This window comes from Schistosoma haematobium, chromosome ZW (genome assembly GCF_000699445.3).
Source record: "Schistosoma haematobium chromosome ZW, whole genome shotgun sequence".
NCBI lineage: Eukaryota > Metazoa > Platyhelminthes > Trematoda > Strigeidida > Schistosomatidae > Schistosoma > Schistosoma haematobium.
The window spans coordinates 28,136,006-28,156,181 of NC_067195.1; the positions used below are offsets into that span (position 1 = coordinate 28,136,006).

Below are 20,176 nucleotides of genomic sequence, written 5' to 3' on the forward strand. Positions count from 1 at the left end.
GCTGAAGTTTTTCTCATTTTAAAGAAAAAGCAACGGAGAAAAAGAAACTCCTGGAAGAGCCTACTAGCACCATCAAGGACTTTATGAATTTCGTTAGCTGAGCAAGATGCTTTTTAAAAGAAAAATTATGTGGATATACACCCCAAAAAATATAACTTACGACAAAGGAAATCAATATCTATCAAGAGAGATTTCAATTACACTAACCACCAATGAATAATACAGACGTTGAACTACTCATTCAAAGATGAAAACTCTGACTACTCATAACTATTTTATTTCATTATAAATTCTGAATAGTAAAGAACTGGGCTGATGTCTTATGACTTGCTATCTACCTTACTCCCAGGTCGAGCCGAAAAGATTCACATTAGTATGCTTTTTTAACGACCTTTAAGTACAGAAGGTACGGATAAGCGTCTTTAAAGCATTGCTCATATGCAGTAGAAACAACGATTAGATAATGAGGTTAGGTGTATGACAGTAAGTTGATTGATCAGGCTATAAACCTCAATTAATAAACAGTTGTGCTAGGTTTTAGGTTAACCATGATTAACATCTTGGGCTTATATGGGACTATCATATCGCTGCTTATTTTGGGTAGCGTATCACGCCTTATAATGGAGGTAGTGCTTATGATTGGAGACTCTGGGTCATATGGCTCAGAATCGCTCACAATGGCGTCGGTGCACTGTCTTCCTTTAAACTGTGAGTTTAAAATCGCTTCATATCTTTCTTCCTGTACTATGTCTTTATACGCAATCTTTCTTCTATATATTACCACCACTGAGCTAACTACTTCTATGAATCCGGTGTTCATCTTGTTGTACTAAGGAGGTATGGCAACTTGGACCGATGCACATATTTACCTGGTCTTACGTTATAGCTGACTGAGTGCTGATTAATTGAATTTATATTAGTGTGCTTTCAGACTGAGCTGCTTAATTATACTGACTAACTGAGAACGGGGAATGATGTCTTTTCAAAATCTCCGACTTTTGTTTCATCGATGGTACCCCCGATGTAATAATGGATTAATGCTACCAGCCACTAAACAATCCTGGCAGAGCGTGTTTGACAACCGTTGTCTTCTTTAGTTATACACTTGGATCGACGAATCGGGTGTTCAAAAAAGACGTCTACCTAGCCGATGAGGATCACGTAATGAGAACCGTCTTCAAAAGCTTCGTAATTTTACTAACATCGGTATCAATTTGTTCTCTTCGTTGTTTTGACCACACATAAAGTTGTTATTCACAAAAAATAGGGTTTTCAGTGAGATATTACTGTTTGTTCTTGAAATAATAAGCTATGTGATATAATTTTGTTCATGTTAACGTGAATCTAACAACTCAAATGTAAGGTGAAAATTACTGTGTTTGCTAGATGCTAAATTTAACCATTTGTATTCAAATACATTTGTTTGGAACTCTTCAGACTAGTCAAGGTAAGGTTCGGTAGTTAGCGAGTATTTCAGAAAAATATGCACAAATGATCCACCCTCAACGCGGGATACTAAAATGATGGGAAGAACTATTTGATTGCTATCTAGCCACTCTTTAGTTATTTACTTTTACCAAGAAATCTGAATGTGGTGTTGACGTAAACCTCTCACCCTCTTAATGAAGTAGAAAAAGCCATTGCTAATTTTAGGCAAAGGATAGTAGGAGGTACTGACGGATTAAAGCCAGAAATCTTCTAAGATGATTGTTCACTCTTGGCTTTCAAGTTAAGTGAGATATTAGCTAGAGTATGGGAAATGAACCTAGTCTCATTTGACTGGTCCCGATTGTTGATCATTCCAGTCTACAATGAAGGATAGAAATTCTCTTGTGATGACCACAGAGGAATCAGTTTGACTTATATAGTGTCTAAAATTATCGGCCTTAATAATCCTCATAGAAGCCAGGCTGGTTTCAGACCCGGGGATGGATGTGTAGACAAAATATTTGCCCTTTGTCAGATTTTGGAACATGGACTTACCCACCGACTCCCAACTATGTTTGTGATTCCTGAACTTAAGCCAGCGTTCGGTTCTGTAGATCAAGAGGTCTTATGTTAGTGTTTTTTATTGGAAGGTGCACCAAAAAGGTACATTGACCTTGTACAAGCTCTTTACTCGAATACTACTAGTCAAGTCGGAACTTATGGAGGTGTCATTGGAGTTGGCAACTCAAAGTGTTGTCTATCGGGGTTGTTCGCTTTCCCCATTTTTATTTAACTGTCATACACATTCTTTTAGAAATAACTCTTACATCGTGACATTTTAGAAACCGATTTATTACCAGGATATTCACCTGTCAGTTTAGAATACGCTGATACTGTTCTCTTTGGCGAGGATGCTGACAGAATACAGAGGATTTTGATTACTATGCGCAACAATGTTGTCATGTTTGGGATGCATTTTCTTTCATCTAAGTACACAGTTTTGTTTCTGGACTGAGTTGTATCAATGCCTGGCTTAATGGTGGAGAATGAAATGATTGAGCATGTCGATCACTTCACGCATCCTGGAAGTCTCATCAGTGCTAGTGAGTTGGTAACTGACGAAATCTCGAGGCGGATTCAGAAGGCCCAGTTGGCGCTCGTCAACTTGCGTCATCCGTGGTGTAGGCGTGATGTCCTTTTGCCGATCAAAGGACGTATTTACAAGGAAGCAGTTCTCTGTCCTACTTTATGGCTGTGAAATGTGTCCTTTAAAAATATGTATACCATTTGTAGATTAATAGTATTTAATCATAGATGTTTTCGAAGCATTGTATTGGGACAATAGAGTGAGCGATTCTGAGGTTGAATACAGATTACTCGATGAAGATGTAAACGAGGTAGTGAATGCTTATCGACTGAGGTGGTTAGGACAAGTGTTACGTACCCACAATAACTGCCTCTATCGACACGCAATATTTGCCGGCTGAGGAGCAAGTTGGGAGAAAACTAATGGCGGCCAAACTATCGGCGAATTATCGTAACGGCTGGGGACGGCGGATAACATGACTTAGGACCAGTCAAAAAGGCGTATATCCACTCTTTCTTCCTCTAGATTTAGAGTTCCAAAGTTATTTTATTCGGTGAGTTCATTCTTTCTTCTGGAATCATATTCTCTAGGTCTTTTTTTACAACTAACGATATTTTTACTGCTTTTATTACTCTGGGATCACTTTTAGTAATTTTATTTCGCGGGTGTGGTAGACTGAGTCGAAAACACACACATATGCCAGCTTCTACGCCAGAAAGTCAGCTGCAACGTAGGACCAATCACATATGTGCATCGGTCCACGTTGCCACACGTCACGCATGACTAAGTGCCCCTTACCTATTCTCTCTTTTCCAAATGTTATTTCCCTCCATAACACATTTCTGGTGTCCTGTCGTATGAAATATTTTGTGGCGCAATTAAGAAACTCCGCTCATACTAGCGGAGAAGATAAGTTTGGTCAGAGCTTTTTGGATGCTATGCATGAGTTAGTAATCATCCACAAAATGAATCTAACAGTTACTATAGGTCGCCAAGTGGTTAACCTAAAGATTGTATGAAACGCATTAGTATTAGAAAAATAATAGTTGGGAACTTACAGGTATACATAAGCAGCAACTGAGAATACAATAAGTGCCTTGTCCAAAGATGAATATGCGAAACAAAGTCCCACGAAAAGACAAAGTCGAAAAAGCAAGTAAAAACGATCAATTATGTCCATATTTCCCACCCCGTTAACCTCTTCATCGGGTCGATCATTATTTCGTATTGCATTATTAAACACTTCTTGTGCTGCTTGGGGTTGGATTTGGTCAGCTCTTTGGTTAACTCCATCTTCATTCGGTAATACCTCACCCGCTTCCCTCTGACGACGATTACCATTAAACACTCCCCAACCGGATAAAAGTGCCTGTGCCCTTTGAATCCATTGTTGCGTGTTGCTAGATGAACTGTTTGGGATTGCTTGGTGTGAAGAGCTATGAGTTTGTGGTACATAAGCATTGTTAGGGAAACTATAGTTTCCGGGAAGCATTTGTATCACAGTCCCTGTTAAAAACAATTAACAGTGTACTATATTAGAACTGATAATCGTAACACTGTGACAGTAACTCACCAGCAGACGTTACATTAACTAGTTGTACATTTAGTGAGATCCTTTTGCACTTGAAACGAGCATTCAATAAAGCAAAAATACATCTTTCAAAAAATTACTTAAAGAGAGATATAACTTTCGAAATTAAATAAAATGTGTAGATATACGGAACTGCTTGTTAACGATATGAGAATGCCATTCATGATTATTGCAAAAAGTCCTCATAAAGTATAAACCGACGTACTCATAGGCTTATCTGGTCAAAATCTTTGTATGTAAGTGAAAAATAGAAACATACTCCACAAAATGATACATTCATCATTGATTTTAATCCTAGAGGTGATGTTTATCATTACTATAATAAAATAATGACAATTTAATCTTAATTGAAATGTCTCGTCAATCTCATTATAACAACACAAAAAACTCGTACGTTAAGAAACATATGGGGATAAGATCCATACCTGATCCAAAATCGATAGGGCAACGGTAATCCTGTGTGCGGTACTCAGTCCGATTTACTGGAGGATTCTCCATATAAAAAGTTTGTAGATAATGATAATACGCTTGCTGATATTTATGCATTTGCTCGGGTGAAATATCACTGTAAGAAAAATTCCGGAAAATAACGATTAGATTATGATACAAAAGTATAGGGAAGTTGAGACGGACTTTTATCTGAGATCTGGTATATAATACCTTACAAATTGGAGCTGAATACGAGTCTGTGGTGAAAAATGAAACAAAAACCTAGGATCGCGCGGCGCATGTCGGATTCGGTTCATAAATTTTTTGTGGGGAATTTTACAAAAACGGGATAATAATACTAAATTGATTAGACGAAAACGAAGAACAAGTGGACACTTCAGTGACTATAGTCTAGTATTTTTATTTATTTATTTATTTGAACACATAGATATTGGTACAAAGGGGCATCAGATACATATGCGCCACACAAATCTCATTTGATTTGTGTGAGAGCTGTGATACTGCCCGGGTGCCCAAACCGGAACCTTTGGCCTAAAGATCTGATCCACAAGGCAGTGGAGCAACGTAAGGAGATGCAGTCCCATGGTAGCCGGTGACCAATAATTGGTTCATACGCCATTTGTTCCCTCAGGATACTGAAGTCCATGTGCGCCACTGGTCTGGATTTTCCAACTCCCGTAGGTGGACTCTCCATGTTAAGGCGCCGGACATTCACTTCTCGTCTTATCAATCTCGTAAACAACACCGCCACGAGAAGGCAGTGAGTAGGACTTCCCTGACAGAGGCTATATAAGCGTGACCATGTGAGAGCATTGAGAGAGAAAGAGTAGACTCTCCCCATTCTCGGCCGTACCAAGGCAATTATATATATATATATATATATATATATAACAGCTACATGTGTCGGTGAACAAAAGCAAATCGTCAGAGAGAAAATCAAGAAACATAAACTCACGAACCTGGATGGAGGGTATATACTACTAGAATTCCACGTAACAAAATCCATATATTGAAAGTAAAATTTTAAAACTGAAGAATCAAGCCCTCACACTCCAACTTTTCAGCTCCTAGATAACACAGGTTTCGGAATGGGCATCCATTTTTAACTAACTGTGAAAGGACCGAACAGCAGACCAGGATAGTGGCTTGCCTGTTAATGTGATAGTCGTAGAATTCAGCATGGCATTTGGTAAGATGTCTCACTTAGTGCTTATGCAATCTCCCTAGTCTTGAGATAGCAATCAGCTACAACGTAGGTACAATAAAAAGCATTTTCTACGTCCATGAACTACCAAGACAGTTATAGTCGTCGACACTGGGGTTCGGTGACCTCGAATTCCGGAGAATAATAAGGCTGATAATTTTGGTCTTCAAGCTGGCTTAGGTGAATTAGTAAGACGACCCCAAATTTGATGTCCGAAGATCAATTCCTGAAAGATTCCTCAATTCACATTGGACTCGGCAATGGCCACCAATAAGATCATTGATACACTACTCCCATGAGTCCAGGAATGAAAAGAACTAGGGTTAGTAGTGATTCACGACCTAGGAACAACTCTGAATAGTAATGCAGTAGCTAGCTGATCCTTCAACGGGATTCTGATAATCCCAGTTTCGTTTGAGCATCTCTCCCTAAGATGTAAAGTTGTGTGAATGATCAATTTCTGTTCTTAATAAGTGTTTTCGTGGTCTAACATAACTAAGATGGTGTACATGTAAGATAACCCCGTACGAATGTATAAACACCTTACAAACTGGGATAGATGTTGTACACTTGGGTCGAATTTATGAACAAGTATCACGAAATCTTTCACACAGCAATGTTCAGCAGTTAGTAACGTTGAGTGAGTTGGCTACGAATCAGTTGCAGCAACTGGTTTATATATATATATATATATATATATATATATATATATATATATATATATATATATATATAGCTTTTCGCAAGCCATATTTCCAACGCTTATTTCTTATACATGTCATTGACATTTTTATTCTGAATCTTTTCATGTCCACTTTCTAACTTAACCTAGTTGTACTGACGTGATGTAGTAACTGACGAATGGATGTGTACTCCAGGATTTGAGTTGCTGATTGACGTTAGCGACGTGACTACAGTCTAGCCATTTGCTGTTATAAAGGTCATACTGGAGAAAAGATGTTACAAAGAGCTGCAAGATAATTCGGTGTGTAAAACTTACAACAGAGTATTGTCACCCCGTTGGTTGTTGACATTAGAATCGCCCATTGGTCTTGGGTTGGGGTATACTAGATGGATTGTAGGAAGCCCATCGACCTGAAAATGATCAGAAAAGATACCTTACCTGACTACAAATATCTGAGATTGATGTATCATCTTTTAAGAGCTTACCAGCATGGATAAGTCTTTGAGATGATACACTAGGTTGGGCGGGATGATGCTCTGATAAGTAATTTTTCAAGTCACTGGCCAGCCAGTGAGAAAGGCATTGCACAGTCAAACTAGGTATTTTGTCACTAGGTGATTTGATTATGACCTTAAACCTCTTATCACCCATCTTCCTAGATGACGTAAAACTGTAGATGAAAACCCGCCCCTCCTGAATCAATCATCATAACAAGAATATCGTCCAATATCTTTGAGATCAACCATTTTAACAACTTGAATCTTGGTGTCAGGTGGTAGTTCTAACTCCATACTCTGGGTTCAATCAATTTTGCTAGCTGCTCGGCTTCAGTAGCCCAAATGACGTCTCAGACCAACTTTTGGGAATGATAGATGAGAAATTCGGAAAGTGATGGATAATTACTAAGTTTTCGGCAAAGTTTGGATTCTAAGCCTTGAGCCTTAAACTGAACATTTCTAGAGATAAATTATAGCGGAGGAGGACAATAATAAGTAGTGAAAAAAAGGAAAAATCCATCGGACTACTAGGTTCTTGTAGCGGTAAATAAGTCCCCAAAATCAGTAGCTCTGAAAGTTCCCGACATTTGGTGCTGACCTCATTACTTTTACTGGATTTACCTAGCTGAAGGCGCTTGATCACACATCACCACCAGATCACAAGTGGATATACCGTGCTACTTATTCCGTTAAACTACTAGCCAGCTTAGACCAAACGTTCCTTTGACATACTGATAGCTTTCTAAACATATTATGAAACGTCTTCACTGCTGACTTCCGATTTAACTGGATTAAGTATTACTGGTTAAGGTGTTGTCAAACTCCCAAAACTTATGGCATCTTTACTGTTGTAAACACATGTGCAGATTTCCCCTTTTAGAACAAAAATAAATCGGTGATCCATTGTATTACACATCCTTTTATAAAACTGGACTCGGGATTAATCCTTTCTTACTGCTGAAAGTGTTCAACGAACAATTAAAATGATGAAAATCTTCGGATCCCTACAAATATCCCTGGGAAGTCGCTTGGACTAGTCCAGTCGGCAGCGAATTCCAGCATTTTACAATTCTTGGTGAATATAAGTTGTGTCTACAGTCCATTCTGTTGTGTTGTATCTCCAATTTCTGGGTGTTACTCCTTAGGTTTGCATTGGGACTAAGCTTAATTAGATGTTTAGGGGGATGTCAAGAAGTATTAAAGATACTGTAAGCCATCAGAAGGTCACCTCTAAGAGGCCTATACTCTAATGGGTAAAGGTTAAGTGATTGGAGGCGCTCTTCATAAGGTCCGAATTTTAGTCCCTGAACTGATTTCCGGGCTTGCCGTTGGATACGCTCCAGAGTGTCCTTATCCTTTTGGAGTTAGAGTTTTGTCCTTTTATTCCTTACTTTTTTATCCCCCTGTTTGTTGTGACCAGTTTTTGTCACGATTTAACATATCAGGACGACATTAACTGTACTGGAAAGTACAGTTCATACTCCATGGAGGATGAGAAGTGAAAGAGATATTAAGTAATCCAATGTACTAAAACGATTAAGTGAAATTTGAACAATAAAGATGGATTGTGGTATTTGTACTAACTGATGATTCCTTTGTATTTGAATGCGCGCTCGTCATGAACTATAAGTATAATACGTTCGTTTGTGCTCTTAAAATTCTACTTGCCCTGTATTGCACTATTTCGGGAATTCTTATATAGCGCAATGATCCGAATACTTCTAATTATCACATGGGCGTCGCAATATAGCCTGTGTTTGAACAGTTGGATATTTATTCAAATTCTGATGTTTTCAAAAATGACATGGAAAGGTTTGAAATCTGGAGTATGACTAGTAAAAGTGTTAATGATGATAAGGATGATATCAAACCGTAGTAAATACATTTTCGCTTGTGAAAGTATTGATCACAAATTAAATAGTAGTAAAATAATTGACGAAATTCATAGTTCAGCTAAATTACCTTGATGTGGTCCGTAGAATAATTGATATGTGTGCAAACCCGTCCCATAAAACTAATCAACATGCTTTGAGTGAAACTAAGAGTGCAGTGCTAGATACGTTGCCTTTTGTGACTAATTATGTAAAAACTGGTAATATTTCGTTACTGAAGAGCTCAAAATGGATAAAAATATCTGTTATGCAACCAGAAAATGGATATATCAGCTGCGTGATCAATTGATTTCACAGATTAACATATCACATCTGGAAAAAGCGTTCATACAAATGTCGAAGTGTTCTTTTCAAGATGCTAGAACTGCGTGTATTAATTATTAGGCAGTGCATGGAATTGACTTCTAGGACATCAAGAATTCTAATACAGTGCTTAGTTATCCGAATTCGACGTGTACTCAAGGCCATACAGATAGGCGTTTAATTGACCATAACACTCGTTCTCGCGGAAATATGGTTGACATTTCAGTGAGGATTTTCAAAGCAGGTGACAAGGGTGAGCACAAGCTTGGTGAATATTTGTCCTGTGGTAAATTTCACACACGTAATTCATGTGTATTTCATCATGCTAAATGCTTAATGTGTTGTGATATCGGACACATCAAGTCGGTTTGTAAAACTACTGTGTATTTCGCTTCAAGTAATGCTAAACATTGTAATGCAGCTCTTATTAACTTGGGTGATTCTAATGACTATATATTATTTTTATTTTCAACTTCGTATTCGAAAACGATTATATTTATCCAGTGGTGCCCTTTACTATTTTATTGTTGAAACTGACAGTATTAAGTCCATCATTTCGCTTGGGAAGTTGAAGTCACTAAATCCTGATGCTATAATTATGCCTATCGAAGTTTCATTTTTAGTATCACTGGTTACTAACTTTCCGTTCTTGTGTTCTGTACTTTGCTGATTAGACACGAAAATGTTTCACCCTTTAATTGGGAGTCCCTTATCATCTATTCTGTGTATAGTAAATTTAAGAATGCTTCAAGTATAGCTTCCCTTATTGACCACTGGAAATGGTTTTAATTGAGTGCTTGATAACTTGCTGGCTATTGAATCCAAGTGTTAAAACTGCGCATGACTCCAGAGCCCTCTCATTCAGATGAGCAAGCAAAAAACGACAATACCCTGGAACTAAACATCATTTCTATTACTGATGTAAAATTTAAAGACGCAGAAAGTAGAGTAGATAAAGTTTTCCAGTGACGAATAACAGTGGTGAGATTGCTCAAAGAAAAAATCTTCGTGCATTTAGAGAATGTTTACAATCTGCCGATGTTACACATCATCGAAGAACTGATCTCCACAATCTTCGAGAGGTCTACTGAAAAGGTTGATCAATTTATGTTTCGTATACAAGCCAGTCAGAACAACCGAACACGTTATGATCACCTAAGTAAGTTCTTCTCGATTCCCGTTGTTATTTCTCATACTGTATATTCTAGGTCACACAAAAATGCACAGCCCAACAGATATATGATTGACCTCAGGAGAAGACGCACAACATATTTTGGTCATTGGGAAGTTCATTTAAGCTGTGGCGGTTGTAGTATTTGTACTGACGGATGATTACTTTGCACTTGATTGCTGGTTCATCATGAATCACAAATATAATACGTTCATTTGTGTTCATCTAGTCCTACCTGACTCAAACCGCACAGTTTCGGGAATGTTTAATTACGATATTAATCCGATTATTTTTACTTATCGCATGAATACATGTGGAATATTGAAGAACCAGAAAGAATATTCTAACGCTTACCTACAGGGTCACTTAATGTCCAAACTTATGTTTTCACATTGTCGTCTAACATTTACTTGAAACGGTCTAACGAGTATATTATCGGTAAGATGCTTGAGATCGATTCTCATGTACAAAACATACCTAATGTTATGAGGCCGGATATCATGTGGATGCCTGCTCACTGAGCTAACTTGTTCGGACCCAAGATTAGTCGAAGTTTTGGTGTAGACGATTCGCTTTCTCTCCACTGATGTCCATCCACAATGATAAACCAACTTTGTCAGTCAGAAATGTAAAAATTAGTAACCTTTATTTTTGAGTACATTGATATTGTTTGATGAGATATTATAGACTAATTGATTTTCGTTCTCATATCTAGATGTTGGAAACTGTTCCTGGTTTTGTCCCAGATAGCTTCCAGTAAGGTCAATCTATGCATGGTGAGAGACCTATACTTTTTATCACCTACATTTCATGAGGGTTGGAAAAAGTTCATCTCAGCATTGCTTGCCTGTGTGTACGTATCGGTGTTATCCCACGTTTCGGGTAGGAAGTAAGAAACACTTACTATACTGTAGACAAACCTGAATAGAGCTACCAGAAAACTCAGAAATTTTACGTAAAATTTGTTTATAGACCGGTCAGAGATGCTTTTAGTTTGAATGGTGCAAGATCGAGTTAAAAAGCAGTATTGTCACAAAGTGTGGTTTTAAATCATAATGAACCAATAAATCCACACCTTTTTCTACTGACGACATTTCTAAAGGATAATTGTTCTAAATGTATGCATGACTTGCATCAAGCCGCAGATGAAGGATTTTAGAATTTTTAGAGTTGAAACTAAAGTCCCGGTTTTCTTTACAACTTCAAAGACCAGTCTGATATTCTTGATGTTCCAAACTGTTCCTTTACTGTGAGTTCTACTTTAGAGCTTCGAATCATCGTCAAAAAAATCATTTTCAAGTTACTCTCCTGAGAAAAGTTCGAATACTAGAATATTGAATAGTGTGTTTAATATCTTTTCCTCGAATTTCAACTGTTCTCTTCAACGATCCTAATAAAAACCTACTACAACTATCAATTTGACTGTTTTCAAATAGAGAACGAGGAGTTACTTCCAACACCAAACTGGTGAGTCCTGTTTTGGACACGAAAGCTTTCCTTTTTATCTACTTGTTCTATTCCATCATAAAAGTTAACCTTCTGGTAGATTATTAAGAAGTGGCACGTACCTGCCCTTGCAGAAATAGAATATTAGGATTATATTTAGTAGATTTGGGGTACACATTGTATATATATATATTTTTCACAGGATTCACGACGGTACGCTTAAGTAGAGTTACTCCTTTCATAAGATCGATTGCTACGCGTGTATTTAAATAGGTTAAAGAAAGCAATTCAGTAGTATGGTAACGAATGAATAGAGGACCGTTCAAATGATAGAGATCCAAGAGAACAGAGAATTTTAGGACTGTGTTGATTTCAGAAATATAGGAGGGGAAGCAGTGTTTTGATTCTTTATAAAACTCACCATTACTTTTGTTGTGTTGTTAGTGAAGTACTTTTTAGCGTAATAGCCCAGTTTAGTTTGTAGTAGGATTTCTCAGTGGGAAGTAAAACTAGTCCAACGTTACAAACGTGGGTTAAAGAGATAACTGTGAACGGGTAAATAAAATCAGTGCCACTGAATAGTTACTAACTCTATTGAGATAGTATGATGTGTGATAGTCTAAAGTTAATTACATATCTCTTACTGAAGACAGGCACCACGTTTCTATGTTTGCTATGATTTCCTGCCTAGTAATCATGGCGATTGTTCCAAGTCTTGTCATTTTGTTATTTAGAAGGGGCCCCTTTGACAAGAATAATCGCGAACAGTTCGTGGTCACATGAAAAATAGCTCACTATGCTGTTAATACCTAACTGAATACATCTGTTTTGGGTTCTTGGTTAAGGTGACAATCCATTTAGGGTGACAAATCTGTCAGATAAGTAGTAACTAGTTGCCTGTGATCGTAATAGGACAAGATTAGCATACTCAGAATGCGTTACGGCATTGTGTCGAAAAACTGCGTCCGATAGGTTAGCTTTTCTAGTAAGCTTACTGACTAGTTGTGTCCATTGAGTGAACAAATTATAATTAAAATAGCGTCAAAGGAAAATCGTAGGGCCAGATATCTCATGTGTTGTAGTTGACAAAGTAAAAAAATTGGCATCTCAGACTCCAGACTTTAGTAAACACTTTGTTAATTTTAGGCGAAATTCCGTCAAAGTTTAGAGAAAATGCAATATGATCCTCAAAATTTCCCCTGGTTTAATAGCTCACACCAAAATGTTTGTTCATTTTCCGTTTTGCTTCCATGTCAATTTTTTATTGTATACAGTTAGCAATTTACTTCTTAGGCTTTTCACTTTTGCATGTTAATATGTTACCTGCACATGTGCTAACGGAATTGTAATTGAGAACCCTGTAAACGTTCCCCACGACTCCTCGACTACCTGGGAATCATATGAAAGAAAGATGTTTTTTGTAACCATGGCTCACGACAGTGATTCAGTACAGTTCGTATACTGGACGAACATTCATCTGGCGGACCGATATGATCCATAAGTTTTTAACATCATATTGTCTCTGTAGACAGTAAATTGCCCGTTATGTATCTGGTTGCTGGGGCAGGTTACCACATGTTTTCTTTCTGTGTCATTGATAATAATTTTTAAAATAGTCAGTTATGAGGCTAAAGCAGTGACCGTCAAGTAGATTTAATCTACTTAGACATATTTTTGTGCCGGCAGATACCTCTCGTTTCTTTCATGAGCGGAGCCAGAATAATGGGTACACTAGGTTTTTATCCAGATAGTGGGGAACAGTTGAAGAGCAAGGTTTTCCTTACAAAGACACAAAGTTTTTGATACTCAGTGTAGGACAGTAGGGTATACAATGCCTACGCAAAATAAGGAAGTAAATAAGGACTTGAGCCATAATATGTTGACATTACCACGATGTTTTCAGACAACTTTTAAATAACCGACTAAGGTCATCATATCAGCTTCCTCCTATGAAGAAACTCCGTCAGGATGTAGATTCGATTTGGTAAACAAAAACACGTCAGCCCGTTTTTTGTAGCCTACTGAAGAATTATTGGCCCATTCAGTATTTAAATTTTTTCTCGTACAATCTGTGACGACCACTGCTCAATCAACATTGAGAGATACTCCATAGATGTTACATACTTTACTGACTTTTTATCTTGTTCCTGCAGCGTTCACCGTATCGCCACAAATTATAGCGCATGACTTGTACAGGCTCTCTACATGGGAATCAGAGCTAGCACGGGAATATAAGATAAGATAATGAGGCAAGAATATTTGAGGAGGTGCCGCAGGTGGTCTACCGAACACAGTGTTGGTACGTCATATTGCTACAATACCACATGGTACACGCCTATAGAAGTGACATCATGTTGTTTAAGAAAAGGTTTGCAAGATGGATACCTCAACTTCCTAATATTATATTGGGACTAACGTACACTTACAAAGTAAACTGAAATACACTTATACTGCTGGGAGCGGATGGTACATAAAATTAATAAGACGGGTTAGTGTAAGGTCGAAAAATTCATTCTATCCCTTCTCTGATTCAGTGATTAGGCTGGACTTGTCGTGGCTATGATATTGCGTCTGGTAGCAGATAAAATCGAATTTCTGCATGTGGTAACTTCTTTTTAAGAAGTCCTAACTTACAAAAGACTTAGTGGCATGCTCTGATTCAGTACCATTTAAAATTTAGCCATTTCTGTGCACCGATTTGCACCTTATTCAGCTGCAACTAATTCACGGTATACTGAATGCCTAACTTTTATCAGACTTGATGAGTAATCGACCATCTGAAAGTACAGAGCCTAAGCATAATAAAAATAGCCTGCCTACTGTTACCTTCTAAACAGAGACTTCACTAGGAGAACGACAATTTGTTGACAAGCCATAGGCTCTGTGAAAACTTTCAACATAACTATGCGCAGTATTTCAAGTGAATTCCGACTGCAGTGGAGAATGCTTAGGCACTGATAATGAAATATGACATCGCTTTCTAAGTCACGCTATCATTGGCAAAAGTGATCCCCGTAGTGAGGCAAGTGCCTAAAACTTTACACTTTTCACAACGTGGCTTGTCATTTGGTTCAAAGATACACTTAACACTCACGAGAATTACAGACCTATAAATATCATCTCAGTTATATCACACATAGTGGTAAACTATTTCATCTACCTACTAAAAAAGGTCTAATGGGCCCGTCGTGACACGGCTTCACTAGAACAGGGTCCTGAAGCACACGCTTGATAGGATTCTTTGACTAGGTTACTCGCATGCGTGACTGAAGGCGGCTAGTAGTTACACAACATTTCGATATCAATAAAGTTTTTGATAAAGTACCTCATAACTTCCCAATCAATATTTTTCAGTCAGCTGAACTTACTATCCCCCTATTACAATGGATGAAGTCTTTTTTCACGATCAGATGCCAAATAACTAAAATTAACTCCATAACATCCACACGTGTCGATGTCGTAGTACCGCGACTGATAACCGGTGGTATTGTGCAGGGTACTGTTCTATGTCCACTGCTTTTGACGACCTACATCAACAATGTATCCAAGTGCTTCGACACAGGCTAGACTAACCTTTACGTTGATGACATAAAAGTCATCTATAAAGTTAACATTGGTGATGTACGTAGTGCTACGCAAGCTATCCAACATGGACTCAATAAGGTAGATAACTTGTGTAAGCGCTGAAAGTTGGAGCTCGACACGGTGAAATGCGGCTGCCTATGTATTAGAGTCATGTCTCTCAAAACAAAACTAACACTTGACGAAGATGTACTACCCAGACTCAAGTCAGTAATTAACTTTGTGGTGCATTTCTCGCATAATCCTAACTTCTCTAAACGCGTCTTCACAAAAGCATCAAAAATAAGGAACTTAACGGGCTTCATTCTTCCTAACTTCTTCAAAAATGGATGTGGAAACCAGATATGTGTACAACCTGTAGTATCTTAGTGAAGACTGAATTACGAGTGACTTTTGTGAACTATTAATGGGCTAATATTATATATATATGCTTATGGTATAACTATTCAGTAATTAGATTATGTATATCTATATTCCTCTTATTATAAGCTTCATTTTGACTTATAGATTATCATTATACGATTTACTGTCCTTATGTTATGTTCAGTTCATTGACTAAATTCTCCTACGACCAAAGCCACTTTTCGGCTTTATTGTGTATGAATGTTGTTTCCTATTTTATGGTGCGATGCGGCCTGTTTGGCTGTTATATAAACCTAGTATGTTTGAAAGAATGACTCGCATAGCGGAAGTCGTTATTGGTTTTCTGAACTCAACTGGACGGGCTAGGCGAGCAAAGGAACAATAAGAACGCTAGGCTATCAGACCGCTCGAACGTCAGTGGTTTAGTGCAGTACGAAAGTGAATAAGTCGTATTTCGATTGGCGAATAAATTACGTGATAACTAGCCGGACGTAAAGTCACAACAGAACCTATCGCTGAATACTGTTTCCTTTTATTTTCCAACATGCGCTTATCCAATGCACTGAAGGGGGAAGAAAAACTTTGGGATTTCACACTCGAAATGCTTAAAACTACTTCACTCATTGACTTTCGTTCCCGATGCCATATCCTAGGACTTTTACCCCTCTGGAAAAGAAGGTTTAGGCCAAATCCGATTACCTACTCCAAGCTTCTAAAAAGTATTGCTCGACTTACAACACATTTCATACCCCAGGCTTACATATATATGACCTTCGAGACAAAGTATCTAAAGTCAAAGTTCAAAAATACAAATCAAAAACTCAGGTAAACTTCTTTCTCATCGAGAATGCATTAGTATGAAACAGTCTTCCCTCCGAAATACGCGTGGCAGGTGGATTATATACCTTTGTCAGACTTATTGATGAAACTTTCTCTTACACTGATCTCTTAGTACGCTCAGACACATCTGAACCCTACTCAGATATCATGGGTCCTCTACATGTCTAAACCATGTCAGGAACTTAATTTAGTTTCACTTCCTATTCTTCTTTGCAGTTGTATTAGGTGTATCTTCGTAGCTTCAAGTCCCTTATTAGTTATTACTTGAACTAGACATGTAACTCATCGGACCCAACGACACTGCTCAACTACAGTTGATTGCGAGGGACACTCACTACTATCCCAAAGAGTTGGCAAGTGAACCTCACAATCTCCTACCTACTACCAGTGGTCTTAGATCCATTGAGCCTTTAATTCATCATGCAGTTAGAATAGCACGAGACATCATGAAGAGCAAGTTAATGCGAGTTCCTTCTTGTTTATTTTTCATCAGCTTTCTACCTTCACATGCACTTTATTGACATCATTAGTTTTACTTCATTACGCATTGCATTACTCACAACTTTTATATTCCTACATCCTTTCGCCTATTTCGGTTAATATTTTTCTGAGATAATGCCCTTCTCAATACTTCGACTTTGTTTAAAAACCCATAGTTTTTACTAGTCATCTAAATCATTGCGTCAGTGCCCCACTCATAGTCCATAATTTGCAACCACCTGATAAGCTTGTAAAATGGTACGTATAGAAATGGTGTTTTCCAACAGTGGGTGAAAAATGGAGCGTTGCGTAAGATGTAATATTTTATTTAAAAATAAACCTATATGAGCCTAACATTACAAAAGGAGGGAGGATTGAGTTACTTACCAGCAAGCATTGATGGTGAAAGCAGTGACTTTGGTCAAACAGTGTCTGTGTGGCCGAACATTTTGTTTGTCTCGTGCTCTTTATGACTGAGGACTAGACAGTCGATCAATGATACAGAGGTTGTTCTCCTACGCTCCACAGTCAGACCAAAACACAAACCAAACCATTATTTCTCTGGAGAATCTTCACGAATGTACTGTCCTTTATTTTTCTTAGTGAGTTTACTTACTAAAAGCTCCACTTGGGAACCACCTTATGTGCAAACCAATGCAATAAATTGTAGATCACGCCTGTAAAAATGGCGCATAACTGCTTTGATGGAAATATAGGGTTATTATATTTAAGATAGAGTAGTTTGCTTCATGATTATGAGTCTCAACCTCTAAAGATTCACCAAGACATGCAGCTTTAAGGCGGCCTAAAATAGATGGTAATTACTGATTGGGAAATATTGACACTGATGACCGATCAGTTCTAGATAGACAATCCGAAAGCGTCCTGGAATTTTACTGGGCTTCTCAATGGTAACAAATCCTCCCATCGTCATCCGATCAAGCTTTTTCTCATCAATAGATGTCTATGACGAGATAACAAACTCGTGTTTTCAAAAATGGTTGAGCAAAAACAAAAAACAGCCTGCTTTAGAATGTTGACCGATGTTAGTACGTTAAGCTCGACACCGTTCGCTGCCACACATCCCTCCCACTATGCTCAACATTACCAGTTTAAGAAAATTTAACTCTTGATAGACTGGACTAATGAAGCAGTCGAAGATCGTGACCGTAAAATAATCACCAGCGTAACGGCCGCTCATTTTAAAAGTGGGTTGTAACCAAGTCTTATTTATCCGGTGCCCTAACTGTGTGACAAAAAAGTCAAAACGTTGGTGCTAAAATATATGACTAAATGTACTTTCATAAAATGAAACAATGTCAGTTGTTTTGGCTATGCCTTAGAAAGCCTGAATAATTCCTTAAGTAAGTAATTTGTCGTGAAGCAACTGCGCAACTCTGGTTTGAGGGTTCTTCCTCCTGAATTCTCCACACTCCAGGGAAGATTAGTGGTTTTCCTATGACAGAGTAGAAAACCCTAAAATATCCCCAGAGTTGTGATAGTGAAGCAGGTAAATAGGGATTACACTAACGTTGATGTCAGTTCACGATGAAGGTCCTAAATCTAGGTTGGTTGCTAATCAGAGATTTAAGACAAGAATAATCCATCTAAGTTATTAGTAAATGAAGCAAATCAGAGTTGAATTGCGGTAGGAAATATTTAGAAAGTTGGATAACACTGATTTTATCGCCTGATGTGGTTAAGACGGATATTAAGATAACTAGCGACACAGGTCTGTGACGTCATTTTCTGCTGTTCGACGCTTTTCTTTAACGGAATAAACCTCGGCGCTGGGGTTCTTGTGGTCTACATAGTCCGGCTGCCAGATGCAGCTAGTTCATCCACAGAGTTGTTTTAAAACGATATGAGAACTAACTGCACCCCTCGGGGAAACTTAGATAAGAATAGCTATCTACGCAGGCCCTTGTTGAAGGTCCACTAACCAGTGACCTCTCGCAAATGTAACAAAGTTTTGGTTGCTGAGCTGTGTTGCGACCAGATGTTATGGGAGAGTCGGTCTAACCGTTTTCGGTTGGGCATGTCTTCAGGCTTCTATACTGTTGGGCCAGAATGTCATCAGCTGAAATATAGTGGGCGAAAGATTCTTGATCTTAAAGCACTTAGATATCTCTCCCGTCATGATGAAGATAAAGTATACTTGTGAACGAGAAAAAATATCCCAAAACATGTAAAACATACCAAAATATATAAAAATAAAGACTTGAAAAATGATATATAATGTTTCAACATCGAAGAGACTCACAGTTTGCTGTTTGGTGTACCATATCACATTGAGCTCACCACTAAAGAGGTCACAGATGTTCGGAGTTTGACGTCGCCTTTACACGTAACACCTTAATAATCGAAGTAGACAAACTCAGTCAAATCAGAATTCAGGAATGAAGAGTTTTGAAGAGTGGGCGAAAATGGGTATTGGACTATAGAACGAGATGCGCAAATATTCATTCATATATATGCCCTTCTATCCTTAGTAAATTGACATTGACCCCAGTGAAATGCGTTTGACATTTAGGTTACGTTTGGTTGGCGTTGACTGACATTTAGCTACTTCTGATTGGCTCTCCATATCATCACTTCTGATCTGGTGAGAATGCGTGACTGAGCGCCTTCAGCTATGTGCGTCCAGTAAAACCCTTGAGGTCAGATTCAACGTCGAACACATAGAGAACTATTTATTCCGAGAATTTATTTACCCTTACGAATCCTTTATCTGACGCATCAAAGGTACATCAAAGCGAGATGACAATTGACATATGTGTTTAAACATACGAAATTTCACTAACCTTTAGGTTTTCATATCTGCCCAAAACGTTTTAAAGGAATATGCATAATTTTGCGGAGTGCACTGAAAATTTGGGTAAAAATTCACGTTCCTACTAATTTTCGTATTTTTCCCAAAGTTCGCATGTAATATACCCGGGTTTACGGTTTTTCTAAAATTTACCCAAGTTTCAACCACAATTTTTCCAGTACTGGGATTTTATCCTAAGTTTCGACCAAAAAATCGAGGACTGATGGTTTTTGCCAATTCTCAGTCTCAACACACCTCTAGTTTAGCTCTTTTAACCTAGCCCTAGCCCTTCCACATTGTAGGTAATGTGTTAAAATTTATTCGCTGAAAATAAAATAAACTCTA

The 20,176-nt window shown here is 38.0% G+C and overlaps 1 protein-coding gene across 1 annotated transcript in view; it reads right to left on the reverse strand.

Moving 5' to 3' along the window:
• Positions 1 to 7,307, reverse strand: part of HERPUD1 (Homocysteine-responsive ubiquitin-like domain member 1) — a 117,355-nt gene extending 110,048 nt beyond the window's left edge. The window contains exons 1-3 of the mRNA XM_051210909.1: positions 6,761 to 7,307; positions 4,532 to 4,671; positions 3,574 to 4,021 (exon numbers count right to left, since the gene is read on the reverse strand). Of these exons, the coding sequence (XP_051070934.1) occupies positions 3,574 to 4,021; positions 4,532 to 4,671; positions 6,761 to 6,807 (635 nt within the window). The 5' untranslated portion in view covers positions 6,808 to 7,307. The remainder of the gene's footprint in view (positions 1 to 3,573; positions 4,022 to 4,531; positions 4,672 to 6,760) is intronic.
• Between the last annotated feature and the right edge of the window lie 12,869 nt (positions 7,308 to 20,176).